Here is a 14,815-nt window from a genome sequence, read left to right as displayed (position 1 = left end):
GTGGAAAATGAAATCCCAGAAGGATCCAAGGTCATATAGCAAATGAAGGAGGTTTTAGAGCAAAGACCCCACTGATCCTATTCCCGGTCCAGATTATATTTCTTTTTCTTATTAGTGAACATTTTGAGTGAATTCAAATTACTCCAATTCTGATGCCAGTCTTTGACTTATAAAAATCAGAGAGGACTTGGGGTGTCTTGGTGGCTCAGTCATTAAGTGTCTGCCTTCAGCTCGGGTTATGATCCCAGGGTCCTGGGATTGAGCCCCACATCGGGCTCTCTGCTTAGCAGGGAGCCTGCTTCTCCCTCTCCCACTCCTCCTGCTTGTGTTCCCTCTCTTGATGTCTCTCTCTCTATCAAATAAATAAATAATATTTTAATTAAAAAATCACAGAAGACATGCCTTTAGGAAAGAAAGTATTACATTTTTTTTTTTTTAATAATTTGGTGCCATTGTTTATATTCATCTAGGATTTTGGGTTCATGATCCGTATAGTTCTCTGACACAGACTGGAACTACCAAGAATGTTTTCATTCAGTGTAAGTTGTCTAAAACGTTTTCCTGTAAGTAATTTTAAAATGAAAACATCACAAACTAACTTCAAGATAACTAGAAAATATCATGATAATAGCCCTATCATCTTTTAAAAAAAATTTAGGGCTTTGAATTGTGTCAGGCATCATCCTTATGATTTGCTTATTTAATCCTACAAAGTAGATACAATTATTACCATCTTTGCTTTGTAAGTTAGAGGTTAAGGCTTCATCTCTGGAACTTATATTAGAATTTAAGTCGCATGTCCAAGAGTGCATAGCTAAGACAGGACAGAGTCAGCATTTGAATCTTTACCTGATGCAGGTACCTACAGTTTTTCCTAGTGTATAATTTTGGTAACTCCCCAAATTTTGAATTCCAAAATATCATTTGTTACTTTGTTTCTTAGAAGTTGGATGCATTTCATCGTGTAACAATGTTACCAAGTTCACCTGAACCATTAAGTAGCTTAACTAATATAACTATAGCACATTTAAAAAAAAAAATTGTCTTAGGGACCAAAGTATTTATTTACTTGTTTTTATAAGAAAACACATTCTCTTTTGAGGAAGTAGAACCGTGAAACTGAAATGTTCTTTGGCCACAGGTCTCACATGCTAGACAGTCCACAACTTTAAGTCGTCCCTCTCGATCCCCTGGGAACGTGATTTGCCACTGACATGAAGGGAACCCATGATCCTGGCCCTCCACAGGCTGTCAGCCATTCCTACAAAGGCCACTCATTGTAAGCTCCTGGCCATGACTCCTAGCTCATTATAGACTAGTCTACACTACCCTCTGTTTCCCAGTCTAAGCACCTACTTGCCTTTAACTTCTTTAACTCACTTCTGAGGTGGGTTAGCTCAGATCTCCCTGCAATTAACTTTCAACCTAATGGAGGAGCCTACATTGGAACACAAAGATATGACCGCAAGTTACTCCTTGTTTATGATTCTAAGTCTTAGAACAACTAATCCTTCCAGAGTGATTTCCAAATGGACCAAATTCATTTTAGATGCTTAGATAAGAGATTTGGATTTTAGAAGAAGGTGTTCATTGCACAGACTGCAGTAATATGCTCCAATAACAGTTTACTGTTCTGGTGGTTCTCAGCATATACCAATCAGCTGCACATTGGATTATTCTGGAATGCCCTCTGGAATTTCAGAACTTGATAGGGATATTTTTAACATGTATATGTTCATTTGAACAGAGCTCAAAGTCAGTGCAACCTGTTTTTTAACAGTTGTGCTGACTATTTTAACATGTTTAATACATTTCATTTTTCTTCTATTAGATAAGGCATTTTCCATAAGCAACTTTACTGTCAGAAATCGTCTAATGAGTCACACTTGTGTTACAGGAGAGACAGGTAGGAAGATGAGAAAGCTAATAATATAAAGACAGTTTATTTGCTGCTTTGATAGGGAACTATCTTTTGGCTTCATGTCCTTAAAACTGTATTTTGCCACCACTACCCCCCAAAAGAGCAAATGTGAACTCTCACCTTAATTATACTATTGTTGATTTAGTTATAGTCAAATGAATTTATAAACCTAAGTACAGCATAGTGATCTCAGCAAGATTCTTGCCATAAGTTCTTATTCCTCTGTGTCTTGGGGTATGTTTGGAAGTTTGTTTTGTAACTGGTTTTATATCTCTTGCATAAACAATTCTGTACTGAAATATGTACTTTGGAATAAAAGTTGTTTTGTTTTCGTGCTGCTGCTGAAGCATTCTGGGTGCACACTCAGAGTTAACGGGGCTCACAAATACGGTTGAGTTTTCACACCTCTCTAGTGATCTATTCAATTCCGTATACTTAGGGAAGGAGGCCCTACTATGCACGAGCCATACTGTAAGACGTTCAATAGGTATTTGAGCCAGAGTGTGACCTGACAGCATGCTACAGAGGAGACATGACAATAGGTTTGAAGGGTGGAAAATGGAAACTGCTGAGCTTTGCAGCTGATCACAATCAAATCAGAACACATCAAAACAGCTGGTGTTCTGTGACTCAGAATCAATCAACCGGTTTTGAATCACCTCATACTTCTTTATTTCTCTTTACAGTTTCACAGAAGAGATTTAAACCGGCATATGTCCTTCCCATTTGGTTAAATCCCTGCTTTGAGCTGCTTTGCTTTCATATTCTAATACCAATGAATGCAACTGACTGTAATATAAAGGAAAAAAATAATAAAGGCTAGCATTAAAATGATTTTTTAACTGATGTCGCTCCATTTGTATTAAGTAAACCATATGTTCAAGTAGAATGCCTAGAAGAAACACAAAGTTTTAAGATTGTGTTATGGAATGAGGATAATTCTGCCCCAGCAGTATTCGTGATCTATACATGTGGCAACAGTTATTGTAAATGTATAAGTTTGTAATTAATAATTTAATGATTATGCAAATAATGATATCTTGGGAAAATCAATAGCAAGTTCGTAAAGGAAAGTTAAAAGTTATGATGCGTTTTGGTTGCTGACACTAGCTCTTCTTTTTGTTCTGCTAGGTACCTATTACACCATTCTTTGGCGAAGGTTATTCAGCAGTGGTGACCCCTCGCAATCGAACACTCTGCAAATTATTATCTCTGGACTCCCAGCTGACACCCTGCCGGAGGCAAGAGCTCCTAAGCCAACTGGAACTGTGCCTTTTCTCTTGTCAAGGTTTTTTTCTTACACAGGAAAAAGAAAGAAAAAAAAAAGATGAAGTTGGGCAAAGTGGAGTTCTGCCATTTTCTGCAGCTAATAGCGCTTTTCCTGTGTTTCTCTGGGATGAGTCAAGCAGAGCTCTCCAGGTCCGGATCAAAGCCCTATTTCCAATCAGGGAGGTCCCGAACCAAGCGCAGCTGGGTGTGGAATCAGTTCTTTGTGCTGGAGGAATACATGGGTTCAGACCCTCTCTATGTAGGAAAGGTAGGGCATTTGGCCTTTCAAAGTCACAAATGATTATTGTGAATGTTTGTGGTTGGATGGAGAACTGCTGTTTTTGCTTTGGGGAGAACATAACGATTACTCCTGTGAAATAGTTCATGAAGTTTTTGGCACTAACCGGTCTGAAATTATAGTCCAGATTGCTCTCCATACATTGAAGCCATAACTTAGGGAGTGATGTTTATTTCTAGAAAGAGAGGAGGAGTCTACAGATGCTTCGTTTACCGTGATTATGGCAAATTAGTAAAACTTTTATTTTCAAAATTAGAACAAGAGTACTCACTAAAATGAAGAGTAGTGGGTACATTTAGGCAGTTGATTTTTTAGCTTCTTTATTTTTTTGGGGGGGAGTACTATTTAAATGATGCACATACTAACTTTATGCTTATTTATCCTTTTCTGATACTTGCAACTTAAAGACTGCCAAGTGAAATTATCGAGCCTATCGTCCCTCAGTTATGAGCAATTCTGACCCGCTTTTCTTAGTGGTGGTCTTGGTCTTGTTTTGATGGATTCGTTTTTTGTTTTTTTGTTGTTGTTTTCAGATTTTCCTTTTGGTTAAAAATGAACGGTAACGGAAGTCAGTTTCTAATTGATATCAGACCGAAAGTGGGCAGTTGGTGGTGCACGTTTGGGGGCCAATTGGATTTTTTTTTTTTCTTTCACAGCTTCTTTCTGTCTGAATATTTGGGCGGGGGATTTCCACTCTAGTGCTTTCTGCACTGAAGGGTCTTTTAAAGAGCATAGCCTTACCATCCTCGTATCATGTTCCCAGTCTTTAATCTACTTCAGGTTTGATTATGTAAAGACTTTTCCCAAATTTCTCAGTTTGGCACCGAGTACTGGTAAAGAGTTTCTAAGTAGCACGCGCCGGCGAGTTCTACTCTTCCCTTGGTCAGTGTTATGCTTCTCTTCCTGATAAAATGAAACACAGCAAACTGGTGCATTTATCCATGAGTGAATTTTCCACTTTGAATGCCTGAAGAATCTTTGCTATTTATTCTATGGGTCATTGTTTCATTTGAATACATCTTAAGGAGGAGTGAAAAATCTGTTTTTGTTGATGGGTATCTACAGAAGTCAAAGTAATCTTTATTATTATATTCCTTTGATGTTCCTATAGTTTACAAATACTGACTGATTCTGTATTATAAATAGTTGTATTATAATACAACTACATTATAACTGTATTATAAACAAAGGGGACCTGAACCAGTAGAGTTTCTAGGGTGTGGATTACGATGTTTTTGTGGCCCAGTGGTAGCATTTTCTGCCCCAGGAAAGGATATATATATAAGTACACAAGGGTTTTTGTGTGTATATTTTTTATAGCCATTGTACCTTTATCAATAGTACCATCACATAGACTGTGCATTTCTGTGCGGTGCTCCCTCAATCTCTCTCATTCATTTTCTTGTCAACAAAGTGAGAGCAATAATCATTACACAGTGTTATTAACTAGGAATCTGGCCCTCATTTTTAATACATATTTAACAGTATCATCAAACTTTTTTTTTCAATAGATAGGTATATAATATTCAACGAATTCATAGAGTCAGTAGTTATTGGGTGAGATCACACTTTTATGGGAATGTAAAGTTTTCTAAAGGCCACTGGAATATTCCCGTTAATTTAGTTTTAAGTGGAGTTGCCCGAATGACGTTGGCATTTTGAAATAACCATAATTAAAATTTTAAAAACACCCTTATTTTCAATTTTAAAGTTTTCCCATCATAATTGAGAATGCTTGGAATAATCCCTCTAAGGCCATTTAGAATTACAAAAATGCATATCCCTAGGTGACTTAAATTCCAAATGCATATAAAGTTACCGGGCCAGGCTGTTGTTATTTTTCTAAGAGAAATTCTGTGGTTTCTTGATTAGTAAAAGAGATATTCTGTGCTTTCCTTTCAATTAGAGACCATCGCTTTGTAGATTTTATGTGGCAGGAAACAAGTTTGTGCTTATCTCTTGGCAGGCTGTGTATTGGGAGTTCAATACTGTCATTCACAGTAAAAGAATGTCCAAGATGGTAAAGAGGTTAAAAACGAAACAAAACAAAAAACAAAGCCTTGATAGACAAAAACATACAAGTCCAGAAAAAGGACAGTAAAATAATTTTGAGACCGAGAGGGAATTTATAGACACAAAAGGCTTCAAAGGAGCAATTTACATTTGCTTGGAAGGAACTGGCAGAGAACTTGAATACTTTAGATTGTATATATGAGATGATGAAATGATTCTCCTTAGGTTGGCAGTCTGAATAAGGAGTTACAATAATGACTTTGACCTCACTACATTTTCAGTCACTTGGGCTATGTAGAATAAATGTATTTTCCTTTTTTAAAGTGTTCGCAAGACCTAGAAAAAGAAAAAAAGTTTTAGATGAAGATGTGGAAAAATGGAGAGGCAGATGTTCATGGAAAGGAAAGAAGGAAAGCAATCATTACTTTTTACAGACATGTATTTAAACCTGTACTAATTAGATGGCTGGACTCCTAGTCTTCCTGAAAAAATCCAGTCATTTAATTTGAAAAACATGTATAATGTCCTTGGTAAACTTGAGAGCTTAATTTGATCACATAATGGATATTACAGTGTATGTTAAATTGACTGCAATTGTGGATTCTACCACTTCCTACTAGTTGTGGAATTTGGGTTAAATTATGAAATATTACTAAAATTTAGTTTCCTCATCTCTAAAATGGGAACAATGATACCCATAATTCAAGTCTCTTAGAATAGATGAGATCAAAATATTCAGAGCATGCATACATTTAATCTATTCATTCTGTTTATCTACTTTACTACATATTTGTAAGATGACCACATATGGATAATCTGTTGTGTTATATGTCCAATGTTGTATTTGTGATCCTTCAGGTGAAAACAGGCATTATTTTATGTACTAAGTAGTATTTAAACTTATTGTAGTTACTTAGGAGAATGGTCTGCGCTGAGTGTGCTTAGAAATACAGCATATTTTTATCTGTAGGTGATTAGACTATGGCAAAAATATGATTAGGAAGCAGATGATTCTATCTTGAATTCTAATGTCAGAAAAGTGACACCTGCAATTTTTAAGACCTTTGAATTTGGAGATCATATTTATGGCTGGTGGGCAAAAAGATCAGTTAAATGACGGTACAGTAAATAAAATATGATCTTTAGGATGTTGGAGATAATGAGGCCAGAAGATGCTGTGCCCTTACTGTTTTAGCCAATTTTTTTTTTTTAATTTTAGCCAATTTACTAGGGTTGTCTAACATAATAAGTTAAGATCAAAGCAGAACAGTCTGTTGAAGGGGGCCAGGAGGTCTTCTAGAACCCCACCAAGAGAACTTCATGGTATGCACTTCTGGGCTATGTTAGAATCTGACATTTATCATGAGCATCCGACCTTATTCTAACGATATCAACTAATAAACTGCTGAATCGAAACATACACACTTAAGGAAATCATCACTAAAGATTACTGTGGCAGAACTTTTTTTTTAATTGAGGCATAATTGATATGTAACATTGTATTGGTTTTAGGCGTACAACATAATGGTTCAATATTTGTATATATGGTGAAATGTTCACTGCAATAAGCCTAGTCCATGTCTGTCACCTTACACTCAGATTTTTACGATTTTTTCTTGCGATGAGGACTTTTTAAGGTCTCTTCCCTTGGGACTTTTCAGACAGGCAGTAGAAGATTATGAACTATAGTCACCATGCCGTGCAGAGTACCGTTTTAAAGAGTAATAGCGCACCATTCCCTAAGAGTATTTCTTAATTACCACCATGCCTGTTTTCTTGTCCTTTTACAGGGAGAATGAGGCGGAGAGTCCTTGCTTTTCCCTTTATGACTTAATGCCTCCTGCATTGGCCATTTGAGGTCTACAGGAAGTAGCCGCTTCTAGGCATCTCATTGCATCACAATGCACTTTCCTAGATCAGTCTTTTCCTCACGTTGGCATTTCTCACTTAGCGTTCCCTAACCATCTGACCAAAAAAAAAAAAAAAAAAAAAAAAGAAATTGTCTACAGAAGCACAGGGCCTCTGTCCCAGGTATTAAGTGTTTTTCATCTCTCCTACCAGAATGGGCCGCCCGCTGATCCCTGCGCTCTGGGCTGTTACTTTCACTGAAATGTGTGCTTCCTGCCTCTCGCGTGGTCTGCTTCGCTGGCGGTTAACATCACTCTTGCCTTTTCTGCTACTCCCCTTTCTTCCCTCCTCATTCAGGGAGAATTTATACCTGTTACCCCAGTCGAAATCAAATATATAGAAATGCAGTGTGGGATTCATTCTGCTTTAAATCTAAGCTTGATGGAAAAAAAAATAAAAAGTTTAAGCTTGCTGGAAAGTGTTGGTGAGCATTTTCAATGCATTTAATTACATCTCAGCAATATGTCCTACCAAGACATTCTCTGTCTCCTGATAACTGAAGCTATGCTCAGTCTTCCAGAAATTTTCTCCTTTTTTAAAAAAAGGATTTTATTTATTTATGAGAGGTAGAGAAAGGGAGAAAGAACACAAATGGGGGGAGGGGCATAGAGAGAGGGAGAAGCCGGCTCCCACCTGAGCAGGGAGCCCAATATGGGACCTGATCCCAGGACCCCGGGATCATGACCTGAGCTGAAGGCAGACACTGAACCCACTGAGCCACCCAGGTACCCCCAGAAATTTTCAACTTGAAAATTGGTTGTGTTTGAAAATTGAGTTCTGAATTAGATTCCTTAGCTGGGCAAATTTATATTAAATACACAAAAAGAAGATAATCACAAATATTAATTCCTTAGGGAGGAGCATTTTCATCATGGTAATATTTTTATTTTGTAGATTTGGGAGGGGAAAAATGCAAAAGTATCCTACAAATATGTAGATTACTTAAAGTTGGCTCCAGTCTTAGAAGAAAGCGAATAGTTTGTTTTCTTTCTGTTTATATGGAAAACCCATTTTTATACTATTTTTATAACCAGAGTGAATTCAGAAAACTCTTGTTCTTTTTTTTTTTCTTTACTGATAGAAATGTGGAACCCTTGTGGCTTCAACAGCCATTTGCACATGGATCAGCTCTATGGGATACAAATAAGTTTAGATTTTTAGAAATACTCCTTTGGCAGTTATTTTTAGTTCTTATAATACTCCAGCGTAACTATAAAGTATTAAGTGCATTTTCTTCACATGAAATCAATAATTCAGAGTCTTTGTTTATTTCCTTTAAACTGAGATGGAACTAAAACATGTTAGATTTTGCCACTAAAATGAAAAAACCTACTATTAATTCAGTTTAATAGTGCTCATTTTCTCTTCAAAGTTATCTTAGGTTAGAAATGAAGGTTGTAATTACCAAAGGCTGTATCAGGTGAGACTACAGAGCTTAAGATGGAGGAGAGCGAGTTTACAGTTATCAGCCTAATTACAGTCAAACTAGATAGTATAGATTAGCCCTAAATTTTATGATTATGTTGATCAAAGGCATTTAAAAATGCTGTCATCTTTAACACATGTTTTTGTTTGTACATATTGTACTTGTCGTACATTTGGTGGTGGGAGAAGCAAAAATTACAGTAATGTTCCTTGTGTATCATTGTGTTTTCACGTTGGACGCATGCTGTGTTTTTAAAGTGCAAAAGGCAGGAGATAACCTAAAAGGATGATATCGGGCCTTTCTGTAGTAAGTGCGCTGTAATTGTTTGACAAGCTTTATAAGCAGAGCTCATTGATATGGAGTTGCAGAAATTGCAGCAGTCTCTGTAACTCACCAAGATAAATGACAGAATTAGATAAATAGCAGGACAGTCACCGAGCCTTTGCTGGTTCAAGCATATATAGATAAGAACTATATTGGAAGAAATTTCATCCTAATCATTTTGCATGATTTATATTGATTATCTGTCCTAGTGATTATGATCAGCAGAGAGAAAGCGTAGTTTGTATAAATACGCTTAATGTGAATCCCCCCGAATTTTCTCTGGCATGTTGTAAAGCTGTCTTGAGTTCTCTCTCTTCTTTTTTCTCTCTCTCTTTTCTTTTCCAGATACTTACCAAGGACCTATTCTATGATAGGTATTGTGCTAGATAGGAGAGTTTAACAAAACAAAACACCTCTTCCCCTTCATAAAATTTAATCTTTTTGATAAGCCAAGCAGGTAACTAGATGACATTGGGAAGTAGCCAATTATCTCCGGCTGTGGAGGTAGGCAAGACCGGGAGCTAATTCATGGATCCATGAACAGGTGGTTGCATGAGGATACCTGGTTTACCTCTGTGATTTCATTATCCTTCTATACCATCTTCAAATCAAAGCAAAAAAAAAAAAAAAATCACTTTCTTTGAAAGTAGGACAGAGTCTTTTAAAATTGTATTGGGGGGAAAAATAAATAAAATTGCATTGGGGGAAATTTTATATAGTAGAAAGACCAGGAAACAGAAACTCTAGGTTCTACTTACAAGTTTCTCATTTCGAGCAATGCTCTACAGCATAATAAAATTTTATCCTTACACTGTAAAATGGAGATCAAGGAGGTAAACATTTAAGACATTTTATTTTACAATAATTCAGACTTCCAAGACGCTGCTGAGTACTGTTCCCAAACCCAGCTTCCCCAAATGCTGGTATTGTTACGTGATGACACCTGCTATTTAAACCGGGAAATGAGCATTGGTATAATACTATTTATTTGCCAATAAATAATATTCAACATATTCCAATTGTTACAATAAATTACTTTTTCTGATGGGAGCCAACCCAGTATCACCTCTTACATTTATCTTGTCTCCTTAGTCTTTTCCAGTCTGGGATAGCTCTTCAGTCTTTCCTTGTCATTCTTGACCATTCGGTAGCGAATTTTACAATCTGGCTTAGTTTCGTGTTTCCTTCTAATGGAGACGTTTTAGGTGATGTAGTTTTGCCAAGGATGCCACAGAAGGGATGCTGTGCACTTCTCAGTGCATTCTGTCAGGAGGTACAGATGTTGATAAACTCATTAGTGGTGATGCTGACTTTTGTCGCTTGGTTAAGGTGCTGTCTGCTAGATTCTTCTGCTGAAAATACATATGAAAGTTTTGAAATCTTGAAGGAGGCCTAAAATTAGCTAAACTGTCAATACGAATTGGAATAAATACTACAGTTCATTTGGGGGGGGCTTCTTGGCTGATGGTCCGTTGTCCATTTTTAGCGATAAGGGAGTGGATTCGTCTGAAACGTGGGTCAGATTTAAATCTATGATACCATCAGGTAATGTCCATAATTTTATGTAGTAATTGATCTTATTTCTCCAAAGCACATCAATTTAGTATGTTTCAAGGAAATTGATTTTTTTTTTTTGAACCAAGCAATAATATTCTCTACAGTCCAGGATTCCAAGAAGATGTTTACTGATCTAGAATTACAACAAGAGCTCTTCCTCCATTGTTTACAAAATATAATGACCCATTTTACACTGGAAGGTGTGCCACAAATACTTAAACCTTATAATTGTACATAAACATTGTTTTAGAAAATAATAGATCCTCAGTTCACTAATGTAGAAGTAGCTCAAGAGAGTGCAATCGAATGTCATACATTTTAATATAGTCACAGGAGAGTTGAAATCTAAACAATGAATAGAATTATATTTAGTGTTTGAAAAGATTTAGTAATGACAATTTCTCCTAATGATCCCTTTTAGAGGCTATAAAATTTCTGTTTCATGGTCAATACTGATTAAATCTTCAGAGTTAGAAAGGAGCTGTTCTCATTAGAAATGAGGTTATTGATACATTTGGAAGTAAAATAAGTAGGTAAGGGAACAATCATTGAGCTATAATTCAGAAGAGCGAGAAAGCAAATATGGATGCTTATCTCAATTCTGAGAAGTAAATTTCTGGAAAAATGTTAATAAGGTGTTTAGGGCTACAAAAATAGTTTGTTTTCTTGCAAAGTATCAGATTCCATTGTGTTACTGCCGAGCTCTCTCAACGTAGTTTTTGAAACCTTTGCCTTTAAAATGGCATGTATTCAAGAAAGAACAAATACATTTACAGGGCTCTCCAATCATTTCATACTACTTACTAAAATGTAACGAGTCTTGAAACTGAATATGGTCAGAATAATAAGCAGAGGTAATAATGCAGAGATTAATGGTATTTAGCCAGGACACAAAAATATTAAAAATGAACTGTAGAACTGAAATGTTCAGAAAAAGGTGTCCAAAAAAAAACAAACTATTCAGAGTCTGGAGAGAAAGTATTTAGGACTTTCATTCCTTTTTTTTTTTTTTTTTTTTAACTGTCACCCTTTAAAAGTTCTCATCTTTGGTATATGAAATATGCAATATACTTAAGAAGTTTTAACTGAAAAAGAATACCTTTCAAACAAGTGGGATGACCAGTAGCCCATGCCAGAGAGGGGTATAAAAGAGATAAAGGAGTTTTGTAACTAGCTGGCCCCACCCTGCAGTGCACTATCCCATGGAGCTGCTGTGGGCCCATGGGACATTTGGGTAGGCCTGGAGCTCTAAGAGCCTCTTATAGGCTCTAAGTCAGCAGAGTTTACTTTTGCATCTCATGGCTTTCTGTTTCAGTGTAAGGGATGGTCTGAACACATCCCAATAAGCGGCATGTAGAGAAAAGGAATGGCCAGGAAAATACTCATGTTGGACTCAGCCAACCTTGGGTCTTCTCAGGCCGAAAACCTGGGAGTTATCTTTAGAGCTGTCACGACACAAACAGAAGAGCGAAGGAGACAGAGAGAGAGAGCCCCAAGGTTGTGTGTGTGTTGGGGTGGGGTAAAGGAACAAGATAGTATAGCGAGGCCATCTACTTTCTAGTCAAGTTAGAATCCTTGTCTTCTCTAAGATAAATGCAGAAAGAAGGCTAATTTCTCAAGATGGGGCTGTGTTACCGGAATGGTAATTACAAGAACCAAAACGATTAACATCATCCCAGCAAGTTTTGTGTGTAAACAGTGTGCAATTATCTGATAAGAATGCTTCCCTTAGAATATTTACTTATCTTCTTAGTTAAAATGCTGACATGTTTTAAGGTATTTAACTGAAAACACACAATCAAGATTTGGACAACACATACATAATGCTCAACAGATGTGAGTTTGAAAGATTTGTGATGATCACTAGTGAAATTAGTCAAACCCTACTTAAATTAGATTTTTCTGATTTGTGAGTCATTTAAGGGTCCACATTGGAGCAGAATGTGTGTGGAGAGTAAAAGATTACACATGCTGCACTTGGTTTGAAATGAAGAAGAAATAAAAGTCAGCATTTTCTTTTTCATAACATATTTGAGAAACTCAGTTCTGTATCTCACACCCACTCTATCCTTGACAGAGTTTATATAATTTTCTCAACTGAATCATAACAGAGCTGAATTTAGGCAGCTAACTAATTTTGCTTATTCAGGAGAAGCAGATACTGGTGAGTTTGTCATTGGGATTCAATGTAATTATATATAAGGAAAGTGAAGTTATCAACAGTTAAAAGTGATTGCTAAGGAATTAGGTGAGGACTGTCACATGGCTGTAGCACATGAAGAAAGCTTATTTGTCATGCCAGGCACACATGGAGTCTGCAGAGAGATACAGAGCCACGTCTAGAATAAAAGACCTTGAATTGTATGGCAGACACACAGCCTTCGAAATGTGCTTTCTACAAAGATGAGTATCAAATGATGGGATGGTATGAGAAAGCTTGACATTGAAGTTAAAAATACAAGCTTTATGGCAAAGGATAAGTTACCTTTTTGGTTGATCATTGTAACACTTGCAAGTAGACCTTCACCTGTGGTATAACCACTCTATTTAGTGAATCTGGGAGAGCAATGGTGCCGTGTAATGATCTGAAACAAGACCGCTTTTCACGTTGATGCTATCATTGGTTGGAGCCGTGAGCCCAGTTGATGGTGGAAAATATATACAAATGAATGAGGACTCAGGGTTAGGGTCACAAGGAAGTGGGACATTCTGTTCCAGATCTCATTAAGATTTCACAGTGGAATTGATGATGAAAACCATGGGGAACTATTATTCTAATTATTAAGCTCATGCAATACATATATTTTTTAGTGTTACTCTCCTCACGCTCTCTGTGGCTTCTGGCTTATGTTTAAGCTTGATTCTTCTGTAAACTCTGGGCACACTGACAAAGTCTAGTTTTTCACAGTACTCCATTTTTAACTTTCTACCCAGAGCTGAAGGATGTGTGGGAGAAAGTGAAGCTTTGAGGAGGAAGGAGTTGAAGCTACTTCAAAGGATAGCTCTTTTTATTATTTTTTTCAAGCAATGACCACTCTTGGAATTTAGCAAAAACAAATCGTGTGCAATTTTCGTTATGAAATATGCATTATCACAAAGATTTTTTTTTTTTGCAAATCACATGTTTCCTTAATCAGGAAGCCTAAATATTATGTGACTATCAAATATTTTCATCAAAAAGTAAAATAATATATTCTTTTTTAAAAACTTACTTTTAATATTAGAGCTCTTTGGGGGTTTAAAGCTCATTCACTATAATCTATTTCTGAATTCGGAAATTCTTACATAGTATCTATGATGGGTGATCAGGTGGCCCCACGTCTATTTTAGTTGGGGCAGGAATAGTGAAGGAAACACATATTTCAGTCATGTGAACCAGGGTTGAGTACTGGCTGTACCACTTGAGAGTGGTGTGACTCTGAGCAAATAACTTATTTTCTCATTCATTCACTTGTAAAATAGGAACAACAATGTTAACCTCATAAGGCTATTGCAAGCATAAAAGGAAAGAATTAATATGAAAGCGTAAAATAAAGTATGAAAGTGAGAGAGGTTCATGCGGGAAGAGATTTAGTCCACTACAAACGTGGTGCCTGGATGTACTGGATTGGCAGCTAGTAAATGCACAGGAAACTCACATGCCTGTGAGGTGTGGTGAGAAGAACTTTAGGACAACAAGCAATAGTTTCAGGACTACTCTAACTTTTAGGAACTTAAATTATATGTGGCTTTTAAAATATACGAAAGCGGGGTATCTGTTGGCTCAGTTACACATCTGATTCTAGGTTTCAGCTCAGGTCATGATCTCAAAGTCCTGGAACAGAGCTCTGCGTTGAGCTCTATGCTCTGTGCAGAGTCTGCTCAAGATTCTCTCTCTTCCTCTGTCCCCCGACCCCCACCCCCGGTTGAACGCCCCCCAAATAAATAAATCATTAAAAAATAAAATATTTGATGGCAGGTATTTTGCACCCCCCCATTTTAAATAATGGTGAAAAGATTAACTTTATCTCAAACGTTTCATTTATGACATGATATCCAGAATTTTCCTCATACTTATCTGTGCTTGTTTCTCAGTGTCTCAAAATATGACAATCAGGAT

At 36.7% G+C, this 14,815-nt stretch overlaps 1 protein-coding gene across 1 annotated transcript in view; it reads left to right on the top strand.

Moving 5' to 3' along the window:
- Positions 1 to 3,248: 3,248 nt before the first annotated feature.
- Positions 3,249 to 14,815, top strand: part of CDH7 (cadherin 7) — a gene marked incomplete at both ends in the record, with an annotated part of 107,815 nt that continues 96,248 nt past the window's right edge. The window contains one exon of the mRNA XM_080821643.1: positions 3,249 to 3,458. Coding sequence (XP_080677769.1) covers positions 3,249 to 3,458 — 210 coding nt within the window. The remainder of the gene's footprint in view (positions 3,459 to 14,815) is intronic.

The sequence above is a fragment of the Martes martes genome, assembly GCF_963455335.1.
Source record: "Martes martes genome assembly, chromosome: 13".
Taxonomy (NCBI): domain Eukaryota; kingdom Metazoa; phylum Chordata; class Mammalia; order Carnivora; family Mustelidae; genus Martes; species Martes martes.
The sequence above is the reverse complement of the archived record's forward strand: the minus strand, read 5'-3'. Positions and strand labels throughout refer to the sequence as shown.